Source organism: Rhinopithecus roxellana, chromosome 20, assembly GCF_007565055.1.
Source record: "Rhinopithecus roxellana isolate Shanxi Qingling chromosome 20, ASM756505v1, whole genome shotgun sequence".
Taxonomy (NCBI): domain Eukaryota; kingdom Metazoa; phylum Chordata; class Mammalia; order Primates; family Cercopithecidae; genus Rhinopithecus; species Rhinopithecus roxellana.
Window position 1 is genome coordinate 46,279,014 of NC_044568.1, and position 24,735 is coordinate 46,303,748.

Sequence of the window (24,735 nt, forward strand, 5' to 3'; positions counted from 1 at the left end):
GCGACTCGAAGTGGACTTCCGGGTCGCGGCGGAGTGGGCTCTCACGTGGAGGCGGGGAAATTTCGCCCACCGGTGAGTGCCAGGGTGCGTTGCAGGCGGGCCGGCGCAGGGTCTGGAGATTGCACCAGAGGAAGTGCGCGGCAGGGAAGACGGGGAAATGCGGGCCACCCGCATCCCTAAATCCGACCCCTTCAGTCGGTGCGCGCCCGCTCTGGCCTGCGGCCGCCGCCTCCAGAAAGTTTTCCCGCCTCAGAGCCGGGCCTGGGACCCCACGTAATCCCTCCCAGTGTGTTGCTGCGGAGGCTTGGGCGCATGGGAGCCCTGGAGGCACCGATCTGACTTCCTGGCTCCCGCGCGTCCTGCCAGTGATCCTACGGGGGAGTGGGGTGTTGCTGCACAGGCTTTGGAGTCCTGTGGGCGGAATTCCAATCTCCTGTTTTCCACTTGATGGCTTTGGAACCTAGGGCAAGTGAATTATTAGTCTCTGGAGCTTGTGAGCTCGGGTATTTACAATGATCCTCACAAGGCTGCCGCGGGAATTTAAAAGCGCTTTTGGAGAAAGCATATGTGTTTGCAGGAGATGCACTGTAATGTTCTTTTCCTTTCTCTTTGAAAGAGTGAATGCATTTGGTCGCAGGGCTCAAGAGGATGATGCTATCCATATTTTCTAAATGGCAGAGATGGGGAGAGAAGGGGATTAAGAGTTGATCCGCAACTTCCCGGTGGATTCTTTGTTCTTACCAGATCTCTTGGCCACTCCCCTGTTCTGAAGTCGTCTTGGCTTTCTTGACTACACTATTTCAAGGTTTGCACCTTCTTCTTTGCAAGCTCCTTTATCTCTGCCCACTTATTTAAATGCCAATACAATAGTCCCCCTCCCCCGTTATCCCCGGGCAGTACGTTCCTAAACCCCCAGTGGATGCCTGAAACCACAAATAGTACCGAACCCTAAATATAACTAAATATGACTATGTTTTTTCTTTTGTATACTACCTGTGGCAAAGTTTGTAAGTTAGGCACAGTAGGGCAGGGTGCGGTGGCTCACACCTGTAATCCCAGCACTTTGGGAGGCCGAGGTGGGCGGATCACCTGAGGCCAGGAGTTAGAGACCAGCCTGGCCAACATAGTAAAACCCTGTCCCTACTAAAAATACAAAAATTAGCGGGGCGTGGTGGTATATGCCTGTAATCCCAGCTACTCAGGAGGCTGAGGTGTGAGAATTGCTTGAACCCCGGAGGTGGAGGTTGCAGTGAGCCGAGATCATGCCACTGCACTCCAGCCTGGGCAACAGAGCGAGACCTTGTCTCACAAAAAATTAGGTACAGTGAAAGATTACCAACAATCTAGCTAGTAATAAAATAGAACAATTACAACAGTATACTGTAATAAAAGTTGCACGCGTGTGATCTCCCTCTCAAGATAACTTGGTGTGTTGTGCTCACCTATTTTGGGACCGGGGTTGACCAGGGGTAACTGAAACCTGGGAATGGGAAACCTGGGATTGGGCCAGGGACTACTGTATTTCTTGAGGTCTTGTCTCAGGCTTGTTCTGTTCAAGGGTTAATCACCACTCATACATTCCTAACTTTATGTCACCCATGTCAGCACAGTCACCCAAACACACCTCATCCATATATTCACCTGTCCAGTGAACGTCTCCAAAGCATCTGTCCAGTCAAGCCTGTCCCTTCAGCCACTTGCCTTCAGTACCTTTGTCTCAGGGATTCATAGCACCATCCTGCAGTTGTTCTTCAGAAATTTTCCTGACAACTGGTAGGACAGTTTATACAACCTCCACCACCCTGACCTTACCACTTGCTTTTATCACCTGTATCACTGTTATTAAACCTTATTTCCTCCCACACCTACTTCTTGATGGGTGGTGTTTTATGTTGTTCATCTCTGTCTCTCTAGCATGTATTCATTCATTCAGTAAGTATTTATTGAGCACCTGGTATGTGCCAGGCACTGAGCAGGATGCTGGAAATAAACCAAGAAACAGGGCAGACAGGAATGAATGAGTAGTTATTCCCCTGACTCTCCAAGGTGCTCCTGGAGTGGATTATGAATGAACTTGACCTGTAGCTCAGGCCTAGCCTGGCTCTTTGAAACTCTTAACAATGAGCCAGCTCCAGTGTGGACCCTGTAGGTTCTGAAGCTGAGGAGGGCTGCAGGATGGAGAAGCTTTTCTTTTCCCTCCCATAATCCTAACTGCCTGTTAGATATTTTGGGATATTTTGCTTCTAGATTCTGGGCATGTCTAGTGCAGGGAGCAGCAGGAACTTGGCTGGAGACTGGAGTGAGAGAAGTGGTCCAGCTGGACGCTGAAGGGTATTGAGGACCCCACAGCCCTTTCTCACAGGTGCTTCCATGATATCTGTCCAAGACAAGCTGGGTGCCCTCAGTACTGTGTATCACTGTGACTCATTCAGTGTTGGCAATCAACTTCACATTTTAAAAACGGTGAAACTAGGCCAGGCAAGGTGGCTCATGCCTGTAATCCCAGCACTTTGGGAGACTGAAGTGGGCAGATCACTTGAGGTCAGGAGTTTGGTCACTGGCCAACATGGTGAAACCACGTCTCTCCTAAAAAAGAAAAAAAAAAATCAGCTGGGTGTGATCGCGGGTGTCTGTTATCCCAGCTACTCAGGGGAGGCTGAGGCTGGAGAATCACTTGAACCCAGGAGGCGGAGGTTTCAGTGAGCCGAGATCATGCCACTGCCCTCCAGCCTGGGCGACAGAGCAAGACTCTGTCTCAAAAAAAAAAAAAGAAAAAGAAAAAGGGATTTAACAATGTACCAAGCACTTTCCATGTGTTGTCTCATTTCTCTTTTCAACACCCTTTTGAGGAAGGAGGTGTTATATTCCCCCATTTTCCAGATGAAGAAATTGAGGCTCCGGGAGGTTAGCTGATTTACTTAAGGTGAGAGAACCATTTAGGTTTGAATGTAGGGCTGTCTGGATTTAAAATTTATGCTGTTTCTATAGTATTTCTTTTTTTGCTCTAAAGGAATCATGTCCATTTTCCCTATCCCGTAATGCTTAGTCCACCCACTCAAAGAAACATGGCTCTTGGCAATGTTTAGTAGAACTGAACACAGGATGGCTTGGTATAGGGTAACTTGTATCATTTGTTTTTTGAGGTATGATCACCAAGACACACAAAGTAGACCCTGGGCTCCCAGAGAAGAAAAAGAAGAAGAAAGTGGTCAAAGAACCAGAGACTCGGTACTCCGTTGTAAACAATGATGATGACTTTGCCGACGTTTCTTCTCTAAAAGCCACATCCCCCTCTAAGAGTGTGGTCCATGGGCAGGCACCTGAGATGCCTCTAGTGAAGAAAAAGAAGAAGAAAAAGACGGGTCTCAGCACCCTTTGCGAGGGGCATGTAGAACCTGAGACAATGCTGCATGCCAGACGGACAGAGAAGTCACCCAGCCCCAGGAAGCAGGTGCTTGGCCACTTGGAGTTCCTCAGCGGGGAGAAGAAAAAGAAGAAGTCACCTCTGGCCATGTCCCATGCCTCTGGGGTGAAAACCTCCCCAGACCCTAGACAGAGTGAGGAGGAAACCAGAGTTGGCAAGAAGCTCAAAAAACACAAGAAGGAGAAAAAGGGGGCCCGGGATCCCACAGCCTTCTCAGTCCAGGACCCTTGGTTCTGCGAGGCCAGGGATGTTGCGGACACTTGCTCAATGGGAAAGAAGGATGAGGGACAGGCAGCCTTGGGGCAGAAACGGAAGCGGAAGAGCCCCAGAGAACACAACGGGAAGGTGAAGAAGAAAAAAAAAATCCACCAGGAGGAAGACACCCTCCCAGGCCACTCCAAGCCCTCCCGGTCCATGGAGAGCAGCCCTAGGAAAGGAAGTAAAAAGAAGCCAGTCAAAGTTGAGGCTCCAGAATACATCCCCATAAGTGATGACCCTAAGGTCTCCACAAAGAAAAAGATGAAGTCCAAGAAGAAGGTAGAGCAGCCAGTCATCGAGGAGCCAGCACTCAAAAGGAAGAAGAAGAAGAGGAAAGAGAGTGGGGTAGCAGGAGACCCTTGGAAGGAGGTAGGTTTTTCTTCAGAAATGGACTCTGCCATGGGAGAATCAAGGGTGGGGCTTGGGAGGGGTGTGTAGGCATGTGTGCATGTTTGCACATGCACGAGTACTCATGCTTGTAGCTAAAACCCTGGTTAAATTAATTTCAGCTAGAATAGGGAGTTTATTGACATATGCAATTGGAAAGGTTATGGTTACACTAGCTTCAGGTATGGCTGGATCCAGGGGCTCATGCAGTATCATCGATAATTGCAGGTATCCTTTGCTACTGAAACCAGCCAAGTTTTCCCTGTTTGCCATCAGGGTCTGAATTAACTGGGATCAATTTTACAGATGAATCCCTTGCTTTCTGAACCCTTGCCACTTGCTATCCAAAACTCAGGAACCAAGTAACGTGAGATAACAGTGCCTGTGGCTATCTGAGTATCATCAGAGCTCAGTGTACAAAATTGATAAATCAAATAGATTTGGGGAGCAGGAGATGCCTGTATGAGACTTCCTCAGCTCTGGGCTTTGTATTTTTCTATCTTGGTGTATGGCCCATCCTCTTCCTCCTCCTCCATCACATCATGGCTTCATGGTCCTGGCAGCTCCAGGCTTTCATCCCAGCAGTTCAGCCACCCCCAAAGGAAGAAGGTGGCCCCTGTGAAACTATGACAGAAGTCTCAGGGCCACTGTCACAGGCCTCAGTTGGGTCAGTCTATCCAGAAGCTCCAATCTAAAACCAAAGGTGGCCGGGTGCAGTGGCTCATGCTTATAATTCCAGCACTTTGGAAGACCAAGGCAGGCAGATCACTTGAGGCCAGGAGTTCGAGACCAGCCTGGCCAACATGGTGAAACCCTGTCTCTACTAAAAATACAGAAACTAGCTGGGCATGGTGGCAGGCGCCTGTATTCCCAGCTACTCATGAGGCTGAGGCATGAGAATCGCTTGAACCCGGGAGGTGGAGGTTGCAGTGGTCCAAGATCACACCACTGCATTCCAGACTGGGTGACAGAGTGAGACTGTCTCAAAAAAAAAAAAAAAAAACTTGAGGTGAAGGGCAGGGGGTGTCAGTCACAACTAAACCGCACTGTCTGAGATGCGGGAACGCAGTTTCTGAGAGGAAAACTGGAGTTCTGTTACCAGGAGGGAAGGAACAGATGATGGCTTGGTGAAAACCAGACACCCGCTGTCTTCAGCCTGCCACGCTGCTTGGAGTGAGAGAGGGAGACCTGAGGCGAGCCGGAGGGCTGGGGGCTCCCCAGACCCACAGCCTTTCCCAGCTGAGCCCCTTCCAGGTCCAGGCCCCCATTCCCATCCTCAGGTGTGTGCAGACGTGTGGGCAGAAACAGGATGGTGTGTGTCCTGCTCCAGACAGTGTCCGGCCCTTCCGTGTGGCCGGTGGCTGACATTTCTTGAGTGCTTACTGTATGCCCAGACTGCCATGTATCAACCCATTTCATCCTCCTACCTGTCTGGTGAGGTAGCTGCTGTGGGCACCCCCATTTAACAGATCAGGAAACTGAGGCTCCAGAGACTTAATACCTTGTCTAAGGTCAGGCAGCTGGCAAGAGGTGGAGCTGGGATTCAAACTCAGCTAGTCTGGCTTCAGAAGTTAGCATTTATCCCTTCTCAGAAATCATCTATGTAACCTCTTATAGAAGCAGGTACTATTAGAGCCCCAGAAATGACCATCTTCTATTAGCATAAACCCCAGATTCTCTTCCCAACTCTGCAGCAATCTGCTGGGTGACCTTGAACCAGCCATTGCTCAGTTAGAGGGGGAACCGGGGGGGGTGGCCTCCATATCAAAGGCCTCCAGGTGTTAGCTTTGGTTACTGGGATTTCTCCAGCTTTGCCCTAGTCCATTAGCCTTGGTTTTACCAGCATCTTCCTTTATTCAGAAGCTTGGAGTTGGGAGGAACCCTAGAAGCTTGGGCCCAGCCACCATCAGACTCTAGAATCCCTTCTCCCAGGAGCTCAATGAAAGGCAGTTCCCTCTGCTTAACATCTGTGAGGGGGACTGTACCTCCCACAGCAGCCCACCCAGTCCGGCAAATGCACATGTGTTCCAGGACTGGATGAGTGATGGGAATGGAGAGGGCCTCCAGGGTCATCACACACGTGACGCTAGGTGCGAGGCAGAGCCCACCTCTCAAGTGAGGACACATGAAATGTCAGCATTTGTCATGACTGAAGAACCCCAAGAGAGTGGCTGGCCTGAGGTCTCGCTGTTGGAGGGTGTCTTCAGGGCCAAGGCGGGTGGGAGAGCGTGGTGCACATGAGTGTGGTCTTCCGCCTCTGTCCTCTAGTTTGGTGTCACCATAGGAGATAAGTGACGTGTATAGTGGGAAAGGTCGGACACAAAGCCCTGGGTCAGGAGATGTGGGTTAGAATCACCAGGTCCCTGAGCCATGGGGTAACCTTGTAGTCACTTTACCTGTCTGAGCCTCAGTTTCTTCATCTGTCAAATAGGTTAATACTGCTGTTTTGCAGGAGAATTGTGGAAGAGAAGGGATGGGAAGGACTTTGCTGACTATGAGATGTTTCTGGGTGGCAGGGCTGGGGGTGATGCCATGGTCTGAGGTCTTTTCTGGACTTTGTCATGGTCTCACCCCGCTGGGTGCAGGGGCAGAGGCGATTCATTGTAAACTTGAACCTTACCCAGCTCTGCCCTCTCCTGCAGGAAACAGACACGGACTTAGAGGTGGTGTTGGAAAAGAAAGGCAACATGGACGAGGCGCACATAGACCAGGTATAGTCCAGACCCTCCTCAGGCCTCTCCCGCTGCCTCCTGCCACCCCTGGAGTCTCACTTGCCGCCTGACAGACTGGCTATGTGATCCTGGTCTCAGGGGCACCAGGGACTCCAGAGGCCACTGGGCTAACCGCCAACGCACACCTCCCGGGCAGGGAATGCGTGCTTTCCCCATCTTCACGCTGGGGGCCCTTCTGGCTGCCGTGGCTGAGAGGCCCGACTGGCCATTCCGTTACTTGCTGCAGGATGTGGGGGACATGTCCCTAAGACCCTGCAGCTGGGCAGGTGACACATGCTCAGCCAGGCCCACATGCTGCCACCCCCTGGGCTAATTCAGGAGCATTCAGAGGAGAAGTTTTGTTGTGAATCAGCTTCTGCTTCTGTCGTGCCCAGATTCCCTGGCAAATGCATCCCTGCGGGAACTGGACTTTTTGGCCTTAGGGGATTTTTTTTTTTTTGAGACGGAGTCTTGCTCTGTCGCCCAGGCTGGAGTGCAGCAAGCTCCGCCTCCCGGGTTCATGCCATTCTCCTGCCTCAGCCTCCCGGGTTCATGCCATTCTCCTGCCTCAGCCTCCCGAGCAGCTGAGACTACAGGCCCGCCACCACGCCTAGCTAATTTTTATTTGTATTTTTAGTAGAGACGGGGTTTCACCATGTTAGCCAGGATGGTCTCCATCTCCTGACCTCATGATCCACCCGCCTCAGCCTCCCAAAGCGCTGGGATTACAGGCGTGAGACACTGTGCCCGGCAACTTGGGGGATTTTTATGATCCTGGACCTCGAGGCCTGGCAGGGCATAGGGGTAGCCATATGGGCCTGGTGTTAGACCATTACTGACTGGGGGACCTGGGCAGGCACTGATCTCACCGACCCTCGTTTTCCCCGTCTGTGAAGTGGGGCTCATGACAGCATGGACCGTCACAGGCTGCTGTGAAAACCAAATGAGGCCATGTTTGTGAGGCAGTCGGCACTGGCCGGCCTCATATCTGTGCTTAATAAATAGCAGCAATTAGGCCGGGCGCGGTGGCTCAAGCCTGTAATCCCAGCACTTTGGGAGGCCGAGACGGGTGGATCACGAGGTCAGGAGATCGAGACCATCCTGGCCAGCACGGTGAAACCCCGTCTCTACTAAAAAAAATACAAAAAACTAGCTGGGCAAGGTGGCGGGCGCCTGTAGTCCCAGCTACTCGGGAGGCTGAGGCAGGAGAATGGCGTAAACCCGGGAAGCGGAGCTTGCAGTGAGCTGAGATCCGGCCACTGCACTCCAGCCTGGGCGACAGAGCGAGACTCCGTCTCAGAAAAAAGAAAAAAAATAGCAGCAATTAATTGCTCAATTGGTGCTCCAGTGGCGGCCTGGAGCCATGCTGGCAACCACGTATGAGATGGAACTACTGTGTGCCAGGTGCTCTACTGGATATTTACGTAGATATTCTTCTTAGATATCTACATAGATATTTTTCTTATTTACCCTTGTTTTTCTTATTTACCCTTCAAGGTAGCTGATAGGTCCATCTATTGTGGATAAATAGACCAGTGTTTAGAAAGGTTGAGTGACGGCCGGGCACGGTGGCTCAAGCCTGTAATCCCAGCACTTTGGGAGGCCGAGACAGGTGGATCACGAGGTCAGGAGATCGAGACCATCCTGGCTAACACGGTGAAACCCCGTCTCTACTAAAAAAAAAATACAAAAAATCTAGCCGGGCGAGGTGGCGGGCGCCTGTAGTCCCAGCTACTCCAGAGGCTGAGGCAGGAGAATGGCGTAAACCTGGGAGGCGGAGCTTGCAGTGAGCTGAGATCCGGCCACTGCACTCCAGCCCGGGCGACAGAGCGAGACTCCGTCTCAAAAAAAAAAAAAAAAAAGAAAGGTTGAGTGACTTACCCAAGGCCACACAGCTAGTTAATGGCAGTGCGGGGATTCAAACTAGCCTCTGGATAGGCACGTGGCTCACGCCTGTAATCCCAGCACTTGGGGAGGCCAAGACGGGTGGATTGCTTGAGGCCAGGAGTTCGAGACCAGCCTGGCCAGCATGGCGAAACCACCTCTGTACTAAAAATATAAAAATTAGCCAGGTGCAGTGGTGCACACCTGTAGTCCCAGCTACTGGGAGGCTGAGGCGGAAGAATCACTTGAGCCTGCGAGGCAGAGGTTGTAGTGAACTGCGATCGCACCACTATACTCCAGCCTGGGTGATGGAGCAAGACTCTGTCTCAGTAAATACATATATACATAAAGACTACCCTCTGCCTGACTCCACAGCCTGTTTTCTTTGTAGAAAACACTTGTACCATCACAAAAGTTAACTATGGTGTCTTCTGCACAAGAAGGCGGTGCTTTGGCGTTGCATTTTGGGAAAGTCTCCATCTCACATGGCTGCTACAAACAAAAACTGTTCTAATGGTGAAGTGATTAAGCCTCAGTTTCTAGGAAAATTCATTCTTAAGAGGCTAAAGAGGATAAATGAGCCTGCCCAGTGTAGGCCAAGGGGCTACAGCTCTTGAGATGCTAAGAGAATATTTTGATAGCAGCTTCCTATCGTCTGTAGCAGAGTCAAACTGCGTTAGTTCCTCCCATGCTCCGTTTCCCCAGCCCTGTCTCTGTCCTCGGTTTTAAACTTGAAAGATCTCTGTGTCTGATGGCCCTCTTCTGTCATCCTTCTTGCCCAGGTGAGGCGAAAGGCCTTGCAAGAAGAGATTGATCGTGAGTCAGGCAAAACGGAAGCTTCTGAAACCAGGAAGTGGACGGTAAGTTTGGGGCTAGGGCTCTGCGAGGAGGTCGCATGCTCAACCTCCCGACGCCTCCCCTCGCCTCCAGCATGAGGAGTGGAGCAGGAGAACCAAGTGTGTCCAGGCCCCAGAGGCAGCCCCAGCCTGCAGCTGGCTCCCTCCATAGCACAATTTGTCCTGAACTAATTTCCTTCCTTCTGAAAGGGGCGCTTGCCTCCCTCCTAGAGAGCTGACCCGTCAGATAAGCTGCCTGAACCTTTGTCTCAGCCCTGGACTGAGGTGGTGTCCTAAGGATTAATCACCGAGGACACATTCCAGCGAGCTCTTGCCAGTGGTGGACAATGTCCTCGGAGGGCTGTTAGGAACAGGGGCAAGAGGCAGAGGTGAGGGGTGGTAGTGGCCTCTCTTAGGCCTGGTTTTCAGATCCAGTCTGACTGGGAAATGTCCAAGCCAGGCCTGAGAAGATCTCTCAGGAGGGAGGAGGGTGCGAGGATCATGAGGTCGGAGAGTGCGAGGTTGGCAGGCTGGGGCCCTGCTGGGGTTCAGTGGAGCTCTGTGCTGGGTGCTGGACATGGAGCAGACGAAGCCCATGTGATCCCCATCATCGCACTCACGGTCCAGAGGCGAGAGCTGGGTGAGCGTGGCAGGGAAGTGCTCAGCAAACAAGGAAAGGAGGATCAGTTGAGGTGGCAGTAGCGGTCAGGAGAAGGAAACAGTACAGTGAGTTGGAGAGAGACTGCGGGCGGGGGCTGCAACCGATGGGCGAGGGCTCGGAGATGGTAACGTGTGTCCAGAGATGTTCAGGGTGCAGGGGCTCCAGCCCTCAGGAGACCAGGGGAAGAGCGTTTCAGTGAGGCCAGTGGCCGGTGCAGACCCTTAAGGTAGGAAAGGATCTGGAGTGATCTGTAGGGAAGGCCAGTGAGGCACTGCACTGTAGCTGGGACGAGGGACGAGAGGGCTGCAGGCCACAGGCCTCGGCCTCATCGGCCATGGTAGAGAGCTGGCCTGGGATCTGGCAAAGTGGGATTGGCTGGAGGGCATTGACATGGCAAGCGGGAAGACCTGGTAGAAGGCTCAGCCCTTAGGCTGCAGCCCAGCCTGAGGATGGTGGCAGAGGAAAGAGAAAGAAAACAGCTTGGTGATTTACTTTGGAGGCACAGCTGGCGGGACTTGTTCATAGATTGGATTTCAGGGAGAGGAAAAGAAGGGTCTGAGTGACCAATAAGGCTGGTCTTCCGGCTCTGTCAGAGCATTCAGAAAAGAATCAAAAGATCTGAAATCACTACTGGCTCCGCCACTGTCTAGTGGTGGAACTCTGGCCTTCCCCTGAGCCTCTGTCCACGCCTGTAAAATGGGACTCGTACCCTGGCCCGGTGGGGTATGGAGTGGGGCTTTGTTATGGGTCCTGCCTTGGAGTGCCCTTTCTCTCCAGGTCACCCTGCTAAGCTGAGCCCAGCTGATGGGACATCCAGCTTGAATAGAAAAGGCAAAAAAAAAGGCAGCATGATTTGGCGCTGATGTCCTGGGGGCTGTCCCTGGAAGGACGTCAGGAGAGTGATCCTGGGGCACAGGGGATAGGACATGCCATGCCACTGAGACGTGTGGTGAAGTGGCCCTCTGGGTGGGCAGCAGCCGTCAGAAGTGCTGGTTCACCCAGGACCAGCTAGCAGTCTCCTGCTCTCCCCAAAACCCATGTGGGGTGGTCATAGACAGCCTCTCACTCTAGAAACTGCAGGGCAGGGGAGCTGTCATTATTCCTGCATCTGGGCCACCATGAAGCTGAGAGAATGTGTCATTGCTTCACTCAGGTCAGCTGTAGTGACAACTGGTTCTTATTCTCCCACAGCCAACCCAGGAATAAGTGCTGGGCTGGTATCTGGCTTGTGAGCTGAAAGTTGCCAGGCGTCATGGGGTCCACAGTCTGGGTGGGGTAGGGGGAGAGGAGTGGCCAGTCACTGAGGGCTTCAGGTGTGCCATGCATTGTGCACTGGGCTTTTGGTGTCAAATCTGACATATGCCCTATGAGGGGGATGTTATGACCCCCGCTTAGAGATGAAGACACTGAGGCTCAGAGAGATGAGGGGACTTGAGCAGGGTCACCCAGGGGAGGCTTCCTCCCGGGTCTGCCTGACTTCAGAGTCAGTCTTCTTGGGAGGTGAGTTTCTTTCCTCTCTCGCAGACCTGGGAAGGGGGTCTGGAGGGGCTCTCCTGCATTTTCTTGCACATAGGTGGTAGAGCACTCTGGCTGGAATGGGGACCCCCGAGTTCCTGGGCTTGGCTCAGTCTCACTTGGCTGTGTGACCTTTACCCCCGTGGGCCTGCACCCCTTCCTGCTATAAAACAGTGCTTCTGAGAAGCACACTTCAGATTCCCACTCGCCCTCTCCCACCCTCCAACTCACCCAAACGTTAGGCTGCTGGTTGAGGGCCCGGCTGCTGGGCTCTGGGGTGCCCTGTGTTGCAGGGGAGGTGCGCCCTGTGGGGACGTGGGGGAGGTGTGCTGTCTTGTGACGTGCACGGTGAGGGGAGGTGAGATGTGTGGGGAGGCGCTGTGTGTGGAGGTCGGGGGAGGTGCGAGGTGGGGGGAGGTGCGCTGTGTGGGGTGGCTGGGGGAGTGCGCTGTGTAGGGTGGTGGGGGGAGGTGCGCTGTAGGGGGAGGTGCGCTGTGTGGGGTGGTGGGGGGAGTGCGCTGTGGGGTGGTGGGGGGAGGTGCTCTGTAGGGGGAGGTGCGCTGTGTGGCGAGGCGGGGGTAGGTGCGCTGTGTGGGGAGGTGGGGGGAGGTGCGAGGTGGGGGGAGGTGCGCTGTGTGGGGTGGTTGGGGGAGTGCGCTGTGGGTGGAGGCGGGGGGAGGTGCGCTGTGAAGGGAGGCCGGGGGAGTGCTCTGTGTAGGGTGGTGGGGGAGGTGCGCTGTGTAGGGAGTTGGGGGGAGGTGCGCTGTGTGGGGTGGTGGGGGGAGGTGCGCTGTGTGGGGTGGTGGGGGGAGGTGTGCTGTGTGAGGTGGTTGGGAGAGGTGCACTGTGTAGGGTGGTGGGGGGAGTGCGCTGTAGGGTGATTGAGGAGAGTGCACTGTGAAGGGAGGTGGGGGGAGTGTGCTGTGTAGCGTGGTGGGGGGAGGTGTGCTGTGTAGGGAGGTGGGGGGAGTGCGCTTGTAGGCGGGTGGGGGGAGTGTGCTGTGTTGTGAAGTGAGGCACACTGTGCTGTGTGCCATGAGTTAGGAAAGGAGGAGGAAGGCAGAAAGGCAGCTCTGTGTGCAGAGGTGGGCAGTGGTGTTGGCTGGACCTGGCCTTGAATTTTGGGGGTCACTAGTTAGGTTTCTGTCTCCAGCTAAGCTGCAGACCTCTATTTCCTGCTCCGTGCAATGGGAATAACAGCATGTTCTCATAGGGCTGTCGTTAGGATTAATGGAATAATCCACTATTGAGCTTATTAGCACTGTGCCTGGTACACAGCAGCCGTCTAATCTGCTGGGCCCTCCCTGATGAGGCTGGGGTCAAGGGAAGGAAAGGGCTTTGGACTCAAGGGAAATAGCCACCTTCTTCCTCTTCTCCCAGGGAACCCAGTTTGGCCAGTGGGATACTGCTGGTTTTGAGAACGAAGACCAGAAACTGAAATTTCTCAGACTTATGGGTGGCTTCAAAAACCTGTCCCCTCCGTTCAACCGCGCCCCCAGCATGACTGCAAGGCCCAACATGGCCCTCAGCAAGAAGGCGGCTGACAGCCTGCAGCAGAATCTGCAGCGGGACTACGACCGGGCCATGAGCTGGAAGTACAGCCGCGGAGCCGGCCTTGGCTTCTCCACTGCCCCCAACAAGATCTTTTACATTGACAGGAACGCTTCCAAGTCAGTCAAGCTGGAAGATTAAACTCGAGAGTTTTGTCCCCCAAAAACTGCCACAATTGCTTTATTACATTTATGTTGGAGATTATAAATTTCTTTTTGTGAAAAATCAGATCTTGGTGATGACCTCCAGCAGCAGGATATAAATAACTCCCATAAGCTTAGCGTTCCAGTAATGGAACACTAGGCATAAATGGTTTACTCAGTTGTGCAAATGAAAGCCATCTGACAGTTGGCTCACATTGAACACCTGTGGAGATTAAGGACAAGGACAACTATCTTGATGGGCTTGGATGAACTGGGGTGGGGCAGCTCATATTTCGGGAGCCAGGAGAATGAGTGAGTGGCTAAAACCTCCTGTTTTCTGTGTTAAACATTCCGTCCCTGTTTGAGACATCGGTACTGTGCAGTTAACCTTTGTTGAGTGTTTAGCAGGTGCTAGGCAAATACTAGTGTTTTCCATAATGTATTTAATCTTCATAATTATGAAATGGGTGCTATTATTAGCCCCATCTTATAGATGAGGCAAGTGAGGTTCAGGGATAAAGTAATAAAATTGCCTGGGGTCACCCAGCCACTAAGTGCAGGGTGTTGTACTTTTGTACCCGAAGCCCTAAGTTCTCTGTTCGCCACTCTGAATGTTCCCTTTAGGGAATTTCCACCAGAATCCTCGTTGGGGATTGAAATGTCTTTAGATTGAGGAAAAAGTTTTATGACAAGTCTGCATCTCTGATAAAAAGTGGAGTGAATGAGGAACGGAGAATTGCAAGCTCCTTTTTCTTCCTTTTCCTTTCCCCTGTCATAGAGCAGCTATGAGTTGTTGTCTCTCATAGCTGAGAGGTGTCTGAGTTGTTGCCAAACATGTGGCTGAGCTGCTGCTGCTGCTGGGAAATGTACCTCTAAACCCGTCCTGCCTTTTCCACTGGCCTCCCTTTGGCCCTAAGTGCTGAGGTAGGATTTTGTCTTTTTGTGCTTTGACTGGATTCTGAACAAGGCATTTTAGGAAGAGTGGTTAGTCCTGCAAATGAACCAATGACAGATTCCCAGGGACGTGTGTGTGTGTGTTTTTTGAGATAGGGTCTCACTCTGTCACCCAGGCTGGAGTGTAGTGGCATATCATGGCTTATTGCGACAACTACCTATCCAGGTTAAGCGATCCTCCCACCTCAGCCTCCCAAGTAGCTGGGACTGCAAGTGTGCACCATAACAACCAGCTAGTTTTTAAAATTTTTTTAGAGATGGGGGTCTCACTATATTGTCCAGGCTGGTCCCAGACTCTTGGACTCAACTCATCCTCCTGCCTCGGCCCCCCAGTGCTGGGATCACAGGTGTGAGCCACCGTGTCCAGCCCCAGGGATGTATCTGATGAGATTCTTTTTTATCACAAGGAAGAGAATCCCAGGTGACTTCTGTAGGTGGGTATTGAATGCCAGGAGGAGATGAACATGTGGAGATGACACGGGAAGTTGCCTCATTAGCTGTTGGGATGGTGTTTCCAAGTCTGGACTCTGCAGCAAGCCTCAGAGAGCTCCAGGTCGTGGCTGAAGTTGCACATGACTGTCTGTGACCACCTTCTTTCCATTCACCTAGCTTTTTGCATCCCAAAAGACAGGTTCTGACTGGGACATTTTCATGATCGTTCAGCCTGTACACGCCTCCTACAGACATCCCAGCCCAGGCAGGCCTCGATGGCCAGAAAGTTCAGTCTCACGTGGCAGGAAGGCCTGATGAGGGCCTGGTTCAGCAGCCCGTCAAGGAAGCATTATCTTCATCATCCCCAGTGTTGGCTTCATCAAGGCTAGTACAAAGATGGCAGTAAGACTTCCAGGCAGCATATCAAGACCCTAGAACATTCCAGAGGAAGAAAAGCCTCTTTGTGTCTCAAGGAAACTTCCAGAAGCCTCCATTGCCAGGCAATGAGTCATCTGCCCATACCTGCACCCGCCCCTGTCATGGGAAGGGTGGTGATTCCCCTCAGTCAAAAAGAGTGGATGCTGGTAAGGTGGCCATGGTGTCCACAGCTGCCCACTGGGCAGAGGTGAGGCAGGTACTTCAGATGGTTTCCCTGGCTCTGAGCCCTGACCCGCAAGCGTCGGCCAGGTCAATAGTTGTATGAGTGTGTGCTACAAAGACCTACTTGGGCCACTTCCCTCAGGACGTGAACTTGGCCTTTCTTTCCTGGATTCAACCTTGAGGTACATAATGGGAGAGGCCGTGGAAAGCCCAAGAGGCAGTGTTCTGGATTTGAGTGAGCGCCTTCTGGGCACCTCCTCCTTTGATGGAGAAACAAATCCCTCCTGACTTTGAGCAACACTATAGGAATGTGCCTGGTTTAAACAGGAACCAGCCGTTTCTTTCTTTTTTTTTTGAGATGGAGTCTCGCACGGTTGCCCAGGCTGGGGTGTAGTGGCATGATCTCGGCTCATTGTAACCCCTGCTTCCTGGGTTCAAGTGATTCTCGTGCCTCAGCCCCCTGAGTAGCTGGAATCAGCCATTTCTATTCATAGTTTTTATCTTGCCAAGAGGTCACCCTGATGTTGGCCTGCCTTAGCTCTGTTAAAAGGGTTGTACTCTGCTGGGTGCATTGGCTCACGCCTGTAATCCCAGCACTTTGGGAGGCTGAGGTGGGCGGATCACGAGGTCAGGAGTTCGAGATCAGCCTGACCAACATGGTGAAATCCCGTCTCTACTGAAAATAACAAAAATTAGCCAGGTGGGTGTGGTGTCACAGGCTTGTAATCCCAGCTACTCAGGAGGCTGAGGCAGGAGAATCGCTTGAATCCGGGAGGTGGAGGTTGTAGTGAGCTGGGGTCACGCCACTGCACACTCTAGCCTGGGCAACAGAGAGACTCCGTCTCAAAAAAATAAAAAGGTATCTTTGGGTGATTGTGGAGAGAAGGTGATCCTATGCCCACTGTGTTGCTCCCATCCAAGCCCTGCTGACTGGTAGCTCTCATGAGGGTGTGATGGTCAGGCCTTGCCCCTGGTGTAAATTCTGTCTGTAATAGTGTGTGACTTTTTTTTTTTTTTTTGAGACAGAGTCTTGCTCTGTTGCCCAGGCTGGATTGCAGTGGCACGATCTCAGCTCACTGCAACCTCCGCTTCCTGGGTTCACACCATTCTCCTGCCTCAGCCTCTCGAGTAGCTGGGACTACAGGCACCCGCCACCACGCCCGGCTACTTTTTTGTATTTTTAGTAGAGACGGGGTTTCACTGTGTTAGCCAGGATGGTCTCGATCTCCTGACCTCATGATCCGCCTGCCTCGGCCTCCCAAAGTGCTGGGATTACAGGCGTGAGCCACCGCGCCTGGCTGAGGGTGTGACTTTCTAACTCAGCATCACCACTGGCTTAGGAGCTCCATTTGCACAGGGGGGGCTTTATTGCTTTTCTATGTACATAAGAACTTCAAGTCTCACCAGTGGAGGTTGGGCAGCCAAGACACCACGATGCTGGGTGTCTTCAGAATGGACTTAACCTTGTCCTTTTGCTTTCTGCCAGTGTAGACCACCGTCGCTCAGATGAGCAGGACCCCACCCACCCTGTGGCAATCTTGTCTTTGGAGAATCACTCTAGCTCCCATCCTTTGTAAATTAATATTGGTTTGAGCACTACCCTCCAGCATGGCTGCAGTGAGCCATGATTGCATCACTGTGCTTCAGCCTGGGTGACAGAGCAGACACTGTCTCAAAAAAAAAAAAAAAAAGTATTTGCCAAATAGACACAGTCCTCACAAAAGAAGTTGGCAGAGTAACACCCCTTCCTACCACATATCCTCAGAACCTGTGTATTTGTTAGGTTACGAAACAAAAGGGAATTAAGTTTGCTAATCAGCCGACCTTAAAACAGGAAGAGGATCCTGCATTTCTGGGTGGGCCCAAGGTAACCGCAAAGATCCCTCAATGTGGAAGAGGAAGGCAAGAAAGAGTTCGCGTCAAAGAGACTTTTAAGAAAGACTTGACTAGACACTGCTGCTTTTGAAGATGGGAAGGGAAGGGTCAGAAGCCAAGGAATGTATGTGCCATCTAGAAGCTGGAAAGGAAGCAGATTCTCCCCCTAGAGCCTCCCGAAAGGAGCGTAGCCCTGCTGATGCCTTCATTTTAGCCCAGTGAGACCAGGTGGACTTCAGACCAATAGAACCGTCAGATGACAACATTATGTTTTAAGCCAGTAAATTGTGGCAATTTGTAGAAGACCTAATATAAGTCTCATGTAGAAGTTTCCATTATTTTTCTTTTTCTTTCCTTTTTTTTTTTTGAGACGGAGTCTTGCTCTGTCACCCAGGCTGGAGTGCAGAGGCATGATCTCAGCACATTGCAACCTCCACCTCCAGGGTTCAAATGATTCACCTGTTTCAGCCTCCTGAGTAGCTGGGATTACAGGTGAGTACCACCACACCCAGCTAATTTTTTTTTTTTTTTTTTAATTTTTAGTAGAGACAGAGTTTCACTGTGTTGTTGGCCAGGATGGTCTTGATCTCTTGACCTCATGATCCACCCACCTCGGCCTCCCAAAGTGTTGGGATTACAGGCATGAGCCACCGCGCCTGGGCCCCATCATTTTTATTTTCTACAATTCTGGCTGACATCTTACTGCACCATCCTGCCTAATGATAGACTTCATCTCATGCAGACCAGTGTTTTCAGAGACCAGCCTATCGATTCAGTAAAGGGCTGGGGGAAACTGCACACACAAGGACAAAATCTAAGCCTCTGCTGGGGTCACATGACAAGATTCAGAAGCGCCTTTGGTATAGGGGGTACCCGACCTCATGTGAAAGTCCAAGTTCAGGTTAATGTGACAGCAGCAAGAATTCACTGGCCTAGGCTTGGGAACTAATGCCACCCAACACGTTCAGCCTCAGAGAAGAAATGACTTGAAGAACATAATTTGTGAATTTGCCAATTGTTTTTTTCATTTTATAGCATCACACAATAAAAGTAGTAGATAAAATAATTTTAATGAAAATAATTTTGTGGGCCAGGCGTGGTGGCTCACGCCTGTAATCCCAGCACTTTGGGAGGCTGAGGTGGGCGGATCACCTGAGGTCAGGAGTTGGAGACCAGCCTGACCAACATGGAGAAACCCCATCTCTACTAAAAATACAAAATTAGCCAGGTGTGGTGGTACACTCCTGTAATCCCAACTACTCAGGAGGCTGAGGCAGGAGAATCGCTTGGACTCGGGAGGCAGAGGTTGGGGTGAGCTGAGATCACACCATTGTACCCCAGCCTGGGCAACACAGTGAAACTCCGTCTTAAAAAAAGAAAAAAAAATAGAATTTTGTGAAATAAAGGCCACTTGGGAGTATGTGAGCCACCACACAATGCTTTCTGAGTTTCTGTATGATTTATTTAGTAGAGGGGAGGGAAAGAGGCATTCATTAGTGTCTGCTGTCCTTTTTTTAATTTTTTTGAGATGATGTTTTGCTCTCATTGCCCAGGCTGGAGTACAGTGACGCAATCTCGGCTCACTGCAACCTCCGCCTGCTGGGTTCAAGCGATTCTCCTGCCTCAGCCTCCCAAGTAGCTGGGATTCCAGGTGTGCGCAATCACGCCTGGCTAATTTTTGTATTGTTAGTAGAGACGGGGTTTCACCATGTTGGCCAGGCTGGTCTCGAATTCCTGACCTCAGGTGATCCACCCACCTCGGCCTCCCAAAGTCCTGGGATTACAGGCATGAATCACCGTGCCCAGCCAATAAATTGATTATAAAAAAATTTTTAGCCCCTTTTACTGTCTGAGGTTAACTAGGTGTTCAACTGTAGTCTTGTATTTCTCAGAGTAAAGATGAAATGTAATCTATGTCCAGTTCCAGTGTGGATCTTCTAGAAGCACAATAGTTTGCAGCACTTTAAATCCACAATGTGGATGCATTTTCACAATGGCAGTGGGGCTGAGAGTATGAATCACCAATCGGTATGAATGCTTTTACTGATTCAAAATGAAATGTCGGTGCAAGCTCACCAGTCGTAATAGAAGAATCAGGTTCCACCAAACTGTTGGAAGAAAAGCAGACAGAATCACATGCTGTTGAGAATTGTGGCTGCAAAACAAACCAGGCTAATAAATTTAGACACGTTCTCTCTCTTCTGGAGGAAGACAGTCAGAAGTAATTAAATGAACAGTCATGAACATAAATGCTCCTTCAGGACATTTATTCAGTTACTGTATACTGAAGCCACAGAGAATCTCAAATTTGACCTCGCTTTCTCCTTTGGTCCACCAACACAGATTCTAAGTCCAATCGAGCTGCTTTTGATAGGAAAAAGAGTTAATGGAGTGCTATTTCTGCCGTTTATAAATCCTCCATAGGTGTTCAGGTAACACTGAGTTCCAGACTTTGGGCGTGCTCTAACTTGAAGGCACAAAGTCTGGAATAGAATGGGTCTGGAACTTTAAAAGTGGACTGCTTTTCAAAGTCCTTTTTCTAAACTATGAAAGAAAAAAAAAAACACCTTCCAGAAAAGAAAGATGTTACTTGCATTCTTGTTTCTCGCTTGCTAAAGGCCCATCAGATTGGGCCGAGTAGACTGAAGGCCACTTGTGCAAAGACAACGCAGAGACGCTGCTTCTCAATGAAGATTGCATTTTAATGCTCTGACAACTCCCATTTCTTCATTGTCAGAATAACCCAGATAGAGGCCAAAGCTTAAACCAGTTTGCACATATGTAAAAAGAAAAGGAAAATGCGAAACCTAAATTGCAGTGAGAGTTCAGGGCAGCAGAGCAGATCCTTCTGGATTTGGCGCCAGAGTCCCTGAGCCTGGGGATGGGCCTGGGGGTCAGGTCCTTGTTTGCAGAGGGAGTCTGAGGGCCAGCTCCGTCAGATGAGTCATGTCTGGTTGTTTGCTTTGCTTCTTGATGTATTCTAGCGTTTTCACCTATGAGGAAAAAGAAAGATCCATCTCCTTTCTGGTTCACTATCCTTGGAGCCCAAGGCGCTAATGAATCAGCCATTATGTGAGCTTAGATTTCTTAGCAGAGAATAGTGAGTTTTTTGAGGGATGAGGGGAGGGAAGAAATCAAAGTCTTTAACTTCTTGGATTGCAGCTTGCCCTAAAAATCAGATTTGGGTGTGACCAGAAATGACTGATGTTTTTTATGTATGGTTTTTATTCAGAGGGAATAGACTTTTAAAGCTATGCTTTTGTTTTTTGTTCTGGAGACAAGGTCTTGCTCTGTCACCCAGGCTGGAGTGCAATGGTGTGATCATAGCTCACTGCAGCCTCAAACTCCTGGGCTCAAGCCATCCTCCGTCTTCAGCCTTCCGAGTAGCTGGGACTACACATGTGCACCACCATGCCCAGCTAATTTTTTATTTTTTGTAGAGACCAGGTCTATGTTGCCCAGGCTGGTGTCAAACCCCTGGCCTCAAGCAATCCTCCTGTCTCAGCCTCCCAAAGTGCTGGCATTATAGGCATGAGCTGCCACACCTGGCCAGCTCTGCTTTTTACTGCTAGGAAGTGATCCAGTAGAAATGGACCAAGTGCCTTTCTAAAAGGGGAGTTTGGGGTTGTCTGTCTGATGTCCAGGACACAATGCTGTGTTGAGGGTGGTTGTGCACTGGCCAGTGGGCTTATACCACGGGGCCCTCCGAGCGCCTCACCATGGTCCTGGTGTCTGCACAGCCGTGCCTCTGTGCCAGGTGCCACAGGTTGACGGAGAGCTGGTTGAGCTTGTTGTTGCGTAGGTCCCCATGGGCCAAGATGCTGTTAAAAAAGGAAAGGCCCAACGAGCTCTGGCGCTTCAGGGCCTGAAACAGAAAACGGAGGTTACTGCCTTGCACTGGGGCTCAGGCCGTGCCCTGCAGAGATGCTGTGGACAGTGTTGACTCTGGGGTAGGTCATGCCTGAGTTCCAGTGCCAGCTCTGCCACGTATTTGCTGTAGGGCAAGCTGCTGAACCTCCCAGAGTCCCAGCTTCTTCATCTGTAAATGACAGTAAGGTCACCACTGCAGAGGGTGGGGATTCAGTAAGATGACGAAGCTCTGTGCCCACAGACGGTCATTACTCGTGAAATGGAAGAAAGTCACCGTTCAGTGAGGTCGAGGAATGAAGGGTAACCCAGCAGTGACAAGCCTTGCTTTAACACAAGTACAGCTGAAAACTGAAAGGGTTCACCTTGCCTCTTTCAGATGTGTCCTCAAACTACCCAAAGCTGTAGTCAGTACTCCTGCCCCTGGGCTGCCGGTAATAAAGACCAAAAGACATCTCCTCCGGAACTGAGCTCCCCAATCCTTGGTGCCCATATACAGCCTTTACCTGCTGACATCAGATCTTTCCTTTCTTGCTCAGTAATCTGATGTGAGAGGTATCTTGCCAAAAAAAGTCGAACCACAGCGTCATGGTTGACCAAACCTGAACCCCAGCTTTGAATGATAAGACGAAAGGGAAAATAAATCTCCAAAATGCAACCCCAGGCCCAGGAGAGAGGATACAACTTCCCCAAGGTAAACAAAGGCCCCTCGAACAGCCACATCAACAGGTGGGTACCTGCTGTTCAGGAACCCATGGGGCCAGAGCAGATCCCACATCTGTACAACATCAGTGCTGCCAAGAGTCTCGTGTCTGCTCCCTGACAGTGAATGCGTGTAAGAGCCCTTAAGAGTGTGCCAGGGATTCTGCTCTGTGCTTTACACAACTCGCCTGATTTAACCTTCATGACAACTCCATGGCAGGTACATTCCTGACCACCCATGATAGACAGAATTCTAGAGGTGTCTCCCAACATTCCTTCCCGTTATTCAAGCACGAATCCCGGTGCTGCTGTGGAGAGACTGCAGATGGAATGAAGGTAGGGAGCGTATCTTAGATGACCTGAGTGGTCCCACTCGAATCACTGGAGCCCTTAAAAGCAGAAGCATTTCTGCAACCAGAATCAGCGACAAGCAGTGAAAGAGAAAAACAGGAAAGAGGGGGAAGAAGGGAAGTCAGATTCAAGGCATAAGGAGAAGCTGGCCCACCAGTGCTGGCCATGAGCTGAGAAACACAGGCAGCTTCTAGAAGCTAAGAAGGACGCCTGGCCAACAGACACAGGACCTCAGCCCATGATTACATGGAACTGCAGTCTGCAAATACCCTGAAGGAACAAGGAAGTGGATTCTTTCCAGTGCCTCCTGGTAAGAGCCCAGCCAGCAAGACCTTGACTCTGGCCTTGTGAGACCCAGAACAGAGACACTGGTGCCAGCCAGCACTGACTTCTCACCTACCAGTGAGATCAAAAATGGGTACTGCTGTAAGATGCCAAGTTTGTGGCAATTGGTTATGGCGGCAATAGGAAACGAATACGCTCCCATTCTGCAGATGAGGCACCTGAGGCTCTGAAAGGTTAGGAACTTGCCCAAGGCCCACAGTTGGGTCCTCACAATGCAGAGGGGAGTCCGAGCTCCAGATGTCTGACTCCAGAGCCTGTGCTTGTACTTGCAGCCCTCTCCAGGCCACACACTTAGGGTTGCATCTTACCAGGAATCGGAGTCGGAAGGGCCTGAGAGACTTGCCCAGTGCTGCGAGCCAACTTCGGCTATGCAGTTTTATGCAGGGAGTAAGAATGGCTTGATTGGGCTTACACCAAAACACATTTCTTCCTGCTTTTCTCAACTACTCTTGGCTAAAACCAACTTATCAACCAACCATCCATCCATCCAACATTCCACAGATATTTCACATGGTGCCTGCTAGATGCTATGCCAACTGAGTTACCCCTTCTTACGGTCCTTTCCCAAGTGAGAATTTAAAGTCTTTTAGTGAAAAGAAAAAAAAAAAATTAGCTGAGCATGGTAACACACACCTGTGGTCCCAGCTACTCAGGAGGCTGAGGCTGGAGGATCACTTGAGGGCAAGAGTTTGAGGCTGCAGTGAGCTATGATCCCACCCCTGCACTCAAGCCTGGCATCAGAGCAAGACCCTGTCTTAAAGAAAAAGTCAAGGAATAGCTTCCAATGCAGTTGGGCAAGGTGGCTGAGTGGCAATTAAGAATCTTCAGCACCCCCCACCCCCACCCGGCAAAATTGAGCCTGCCTTGGCAACAGCCTAGAGCAGCGACAGTCACAGAAGCAGCAGAGCCGACGGCGAAGAACCCAGTCATCAGGGAGCAGGTTGTGCTGTGGGCGCCCAGGCCCGCGGGCACTGAGAGAAAAGCGCTTTGGCATGGGGCATGTGGGCTGGCACCTACTGGGCACGGACTCGCAAACTGGCTAGTGAGCACCTGTTCTGGCGTCATTTGTTCTAACAGACAATGCAGTTACGCCCTGAGTGGGAACCTGACCCGTTCTGCTCTCCTTTTAACCTGGTCCTCGTCTGACACCTGGGAGAATGGGAGCCCCGCTTTCTGCCTGGATCTAGAAGAACAAGTTAAAATAAAACTCTTTCAAAGCCAACTAAGTCTCCTTGGAGAGAGGCCCTTTGACTACCTTTCACTGAAGTGGGAGAAATTGTTTTAAAAGTCAGACAAGCAGCACAATACCTAATTGGCTATTTCTCCATTCCGTATCTTCTCAATTAGCAAAAAGCTCAATTCGCATGTGTTTTAAATGCCAAAGCGCATTAAAAGTGAAATCATTAGAGACGTGTCTGAGGGATGAGACACATGCCAGCTGATATTCAAACACTGAGAAAAATACAAACACGTAGCTCGGGAACCAAATCAGGGCCTGATCCCCAACCCTCGCCACGGAGGTTTTAAATAGAAAAGAGCTGCTTTTCCTATGAGAATTGTCATTTCCAGGAAGCTCTCTGGGTTTGGCATGGTTCCCAGCTCCACCACACCCAAACAAACAACTTCATGATACACAGCTTGTGATTAAAATGAGGCTGGCACCTTCACGTGGCCTTAGAGGATGATTTTGGAAGCAGGGTTGCTACCAGAGCTAAGAGAGATGATTCTCAGAACGGCACAGGCATCAGGGTTTTCCAACAGCAGGAAGCCCCCCACCCCACTCGGTGGGGAGAAATCCCACCAGGCCCTTCCTGGTCTGTGATGGGCCTGGTACCAAGCCTCATGCTCTTGGGGGTACCAGACTTTAGAGGACTCCAATATGGCTGCTTGAGCTAAACTTCAAATTGCACCATTAAAACGAAGGATAGCCGGGCGCGGCGGCTCATGCCTGTAATCCCAGCACTTTAGCAGGCTGAGGCAGGCGGATCATGAGGTCAGGAGATCGAGACCATCCTGATTAACAGTGAAACCCCGTCTCTACTAAAAATACAAAAAATTAGCCAGGCGTGGTGGCGCGCGCCTGTAGACCCAGCTACTCAGGAGGCTGAGGCAGGAGAGTCACTTGAATCCAGGAGGTAGAGGTTGCAGTCAGCTGAGATTGCACCACAACACTCCAGTCTGGGCAACACAGTGAGATTCTGTCTCAAAAAGAAACAAAACAAAACAAAAAAAACAACGA

At 51.0% G+C, this 24,735-nt stretch overlaps 2 protein-coding genes across 7 annotated transcripts in view; one reads left to right on the plus strand and one right to left on the minus strand.

Annotated features, from left to right (window-relative positions):
- Nucleotides 1-8: 8 nt before the first annotated feature.
- On the plus strand, nt 9-13,924 carry KNOP1 (lysine rich nucleolar protein 1). Of its 5 annotated transcripts, none has more exons than XM_030925591.1 (7): nt 16-72; nt 617-805; nt 2,850-2,923; nt 3,144-4,051; nt 6,712-6,780; nt 9,447-9,524; nt 13,057-13,924. In XM_030925591.1, the coding sequence occupies exons 4-7, from the start codon at nt 3,146-3,148 to the stop codon at nt 13,366-13,368; spliced, it is 1,365 nt and encodes a 454-aa protein (XP_030781451.1). In that variant the 5' UTR covers nt 16-72; nt 617-805; nt 2,850-2,923; nt 3,144-3,145; the 3' UTR covers nt 13,369-13,924. The 5 variants fall into 5 exon arrangements, with proteins under 5 accessions (XP_030781449.1, XP_030781451.1, XP_030781450.1 ...); XM_030925590.1 differs by having other exon boundaries at nt 2,854-2,923; XM_030925588.1 differs by lacking the exon at nt 2,850-2,923.
- A 5,557-nt stretch (nt 13,925-19,481) lies between these two features.
- Nucleotides 19,482-24,735, minus strand: part of VPS35L (VPS35 endosomal protein sorting factor like) — a 149,758-nt gene continuing 144,504 nt past the window's right edge. For both annotated transcript variants that reach the window (XM_010388549.2, XM_030925585.1), the window contains 2 exons: nt 20,950-21,096; nt 19,482-20,224 (listed from right to left, as the gene is read on the minus strand). In XM_010388549.2, the coding sequence (XP_010386851.2) occupies nt 20,126-20,224; nt 20,950-21,096 (246 nt within the window). In that variant the 3' untranslated portion in view covers nt 19,482-20,125. The remainder of the gene's footprint in view (nt 20,225-20,949; nt 21,097-24,735) is intronic.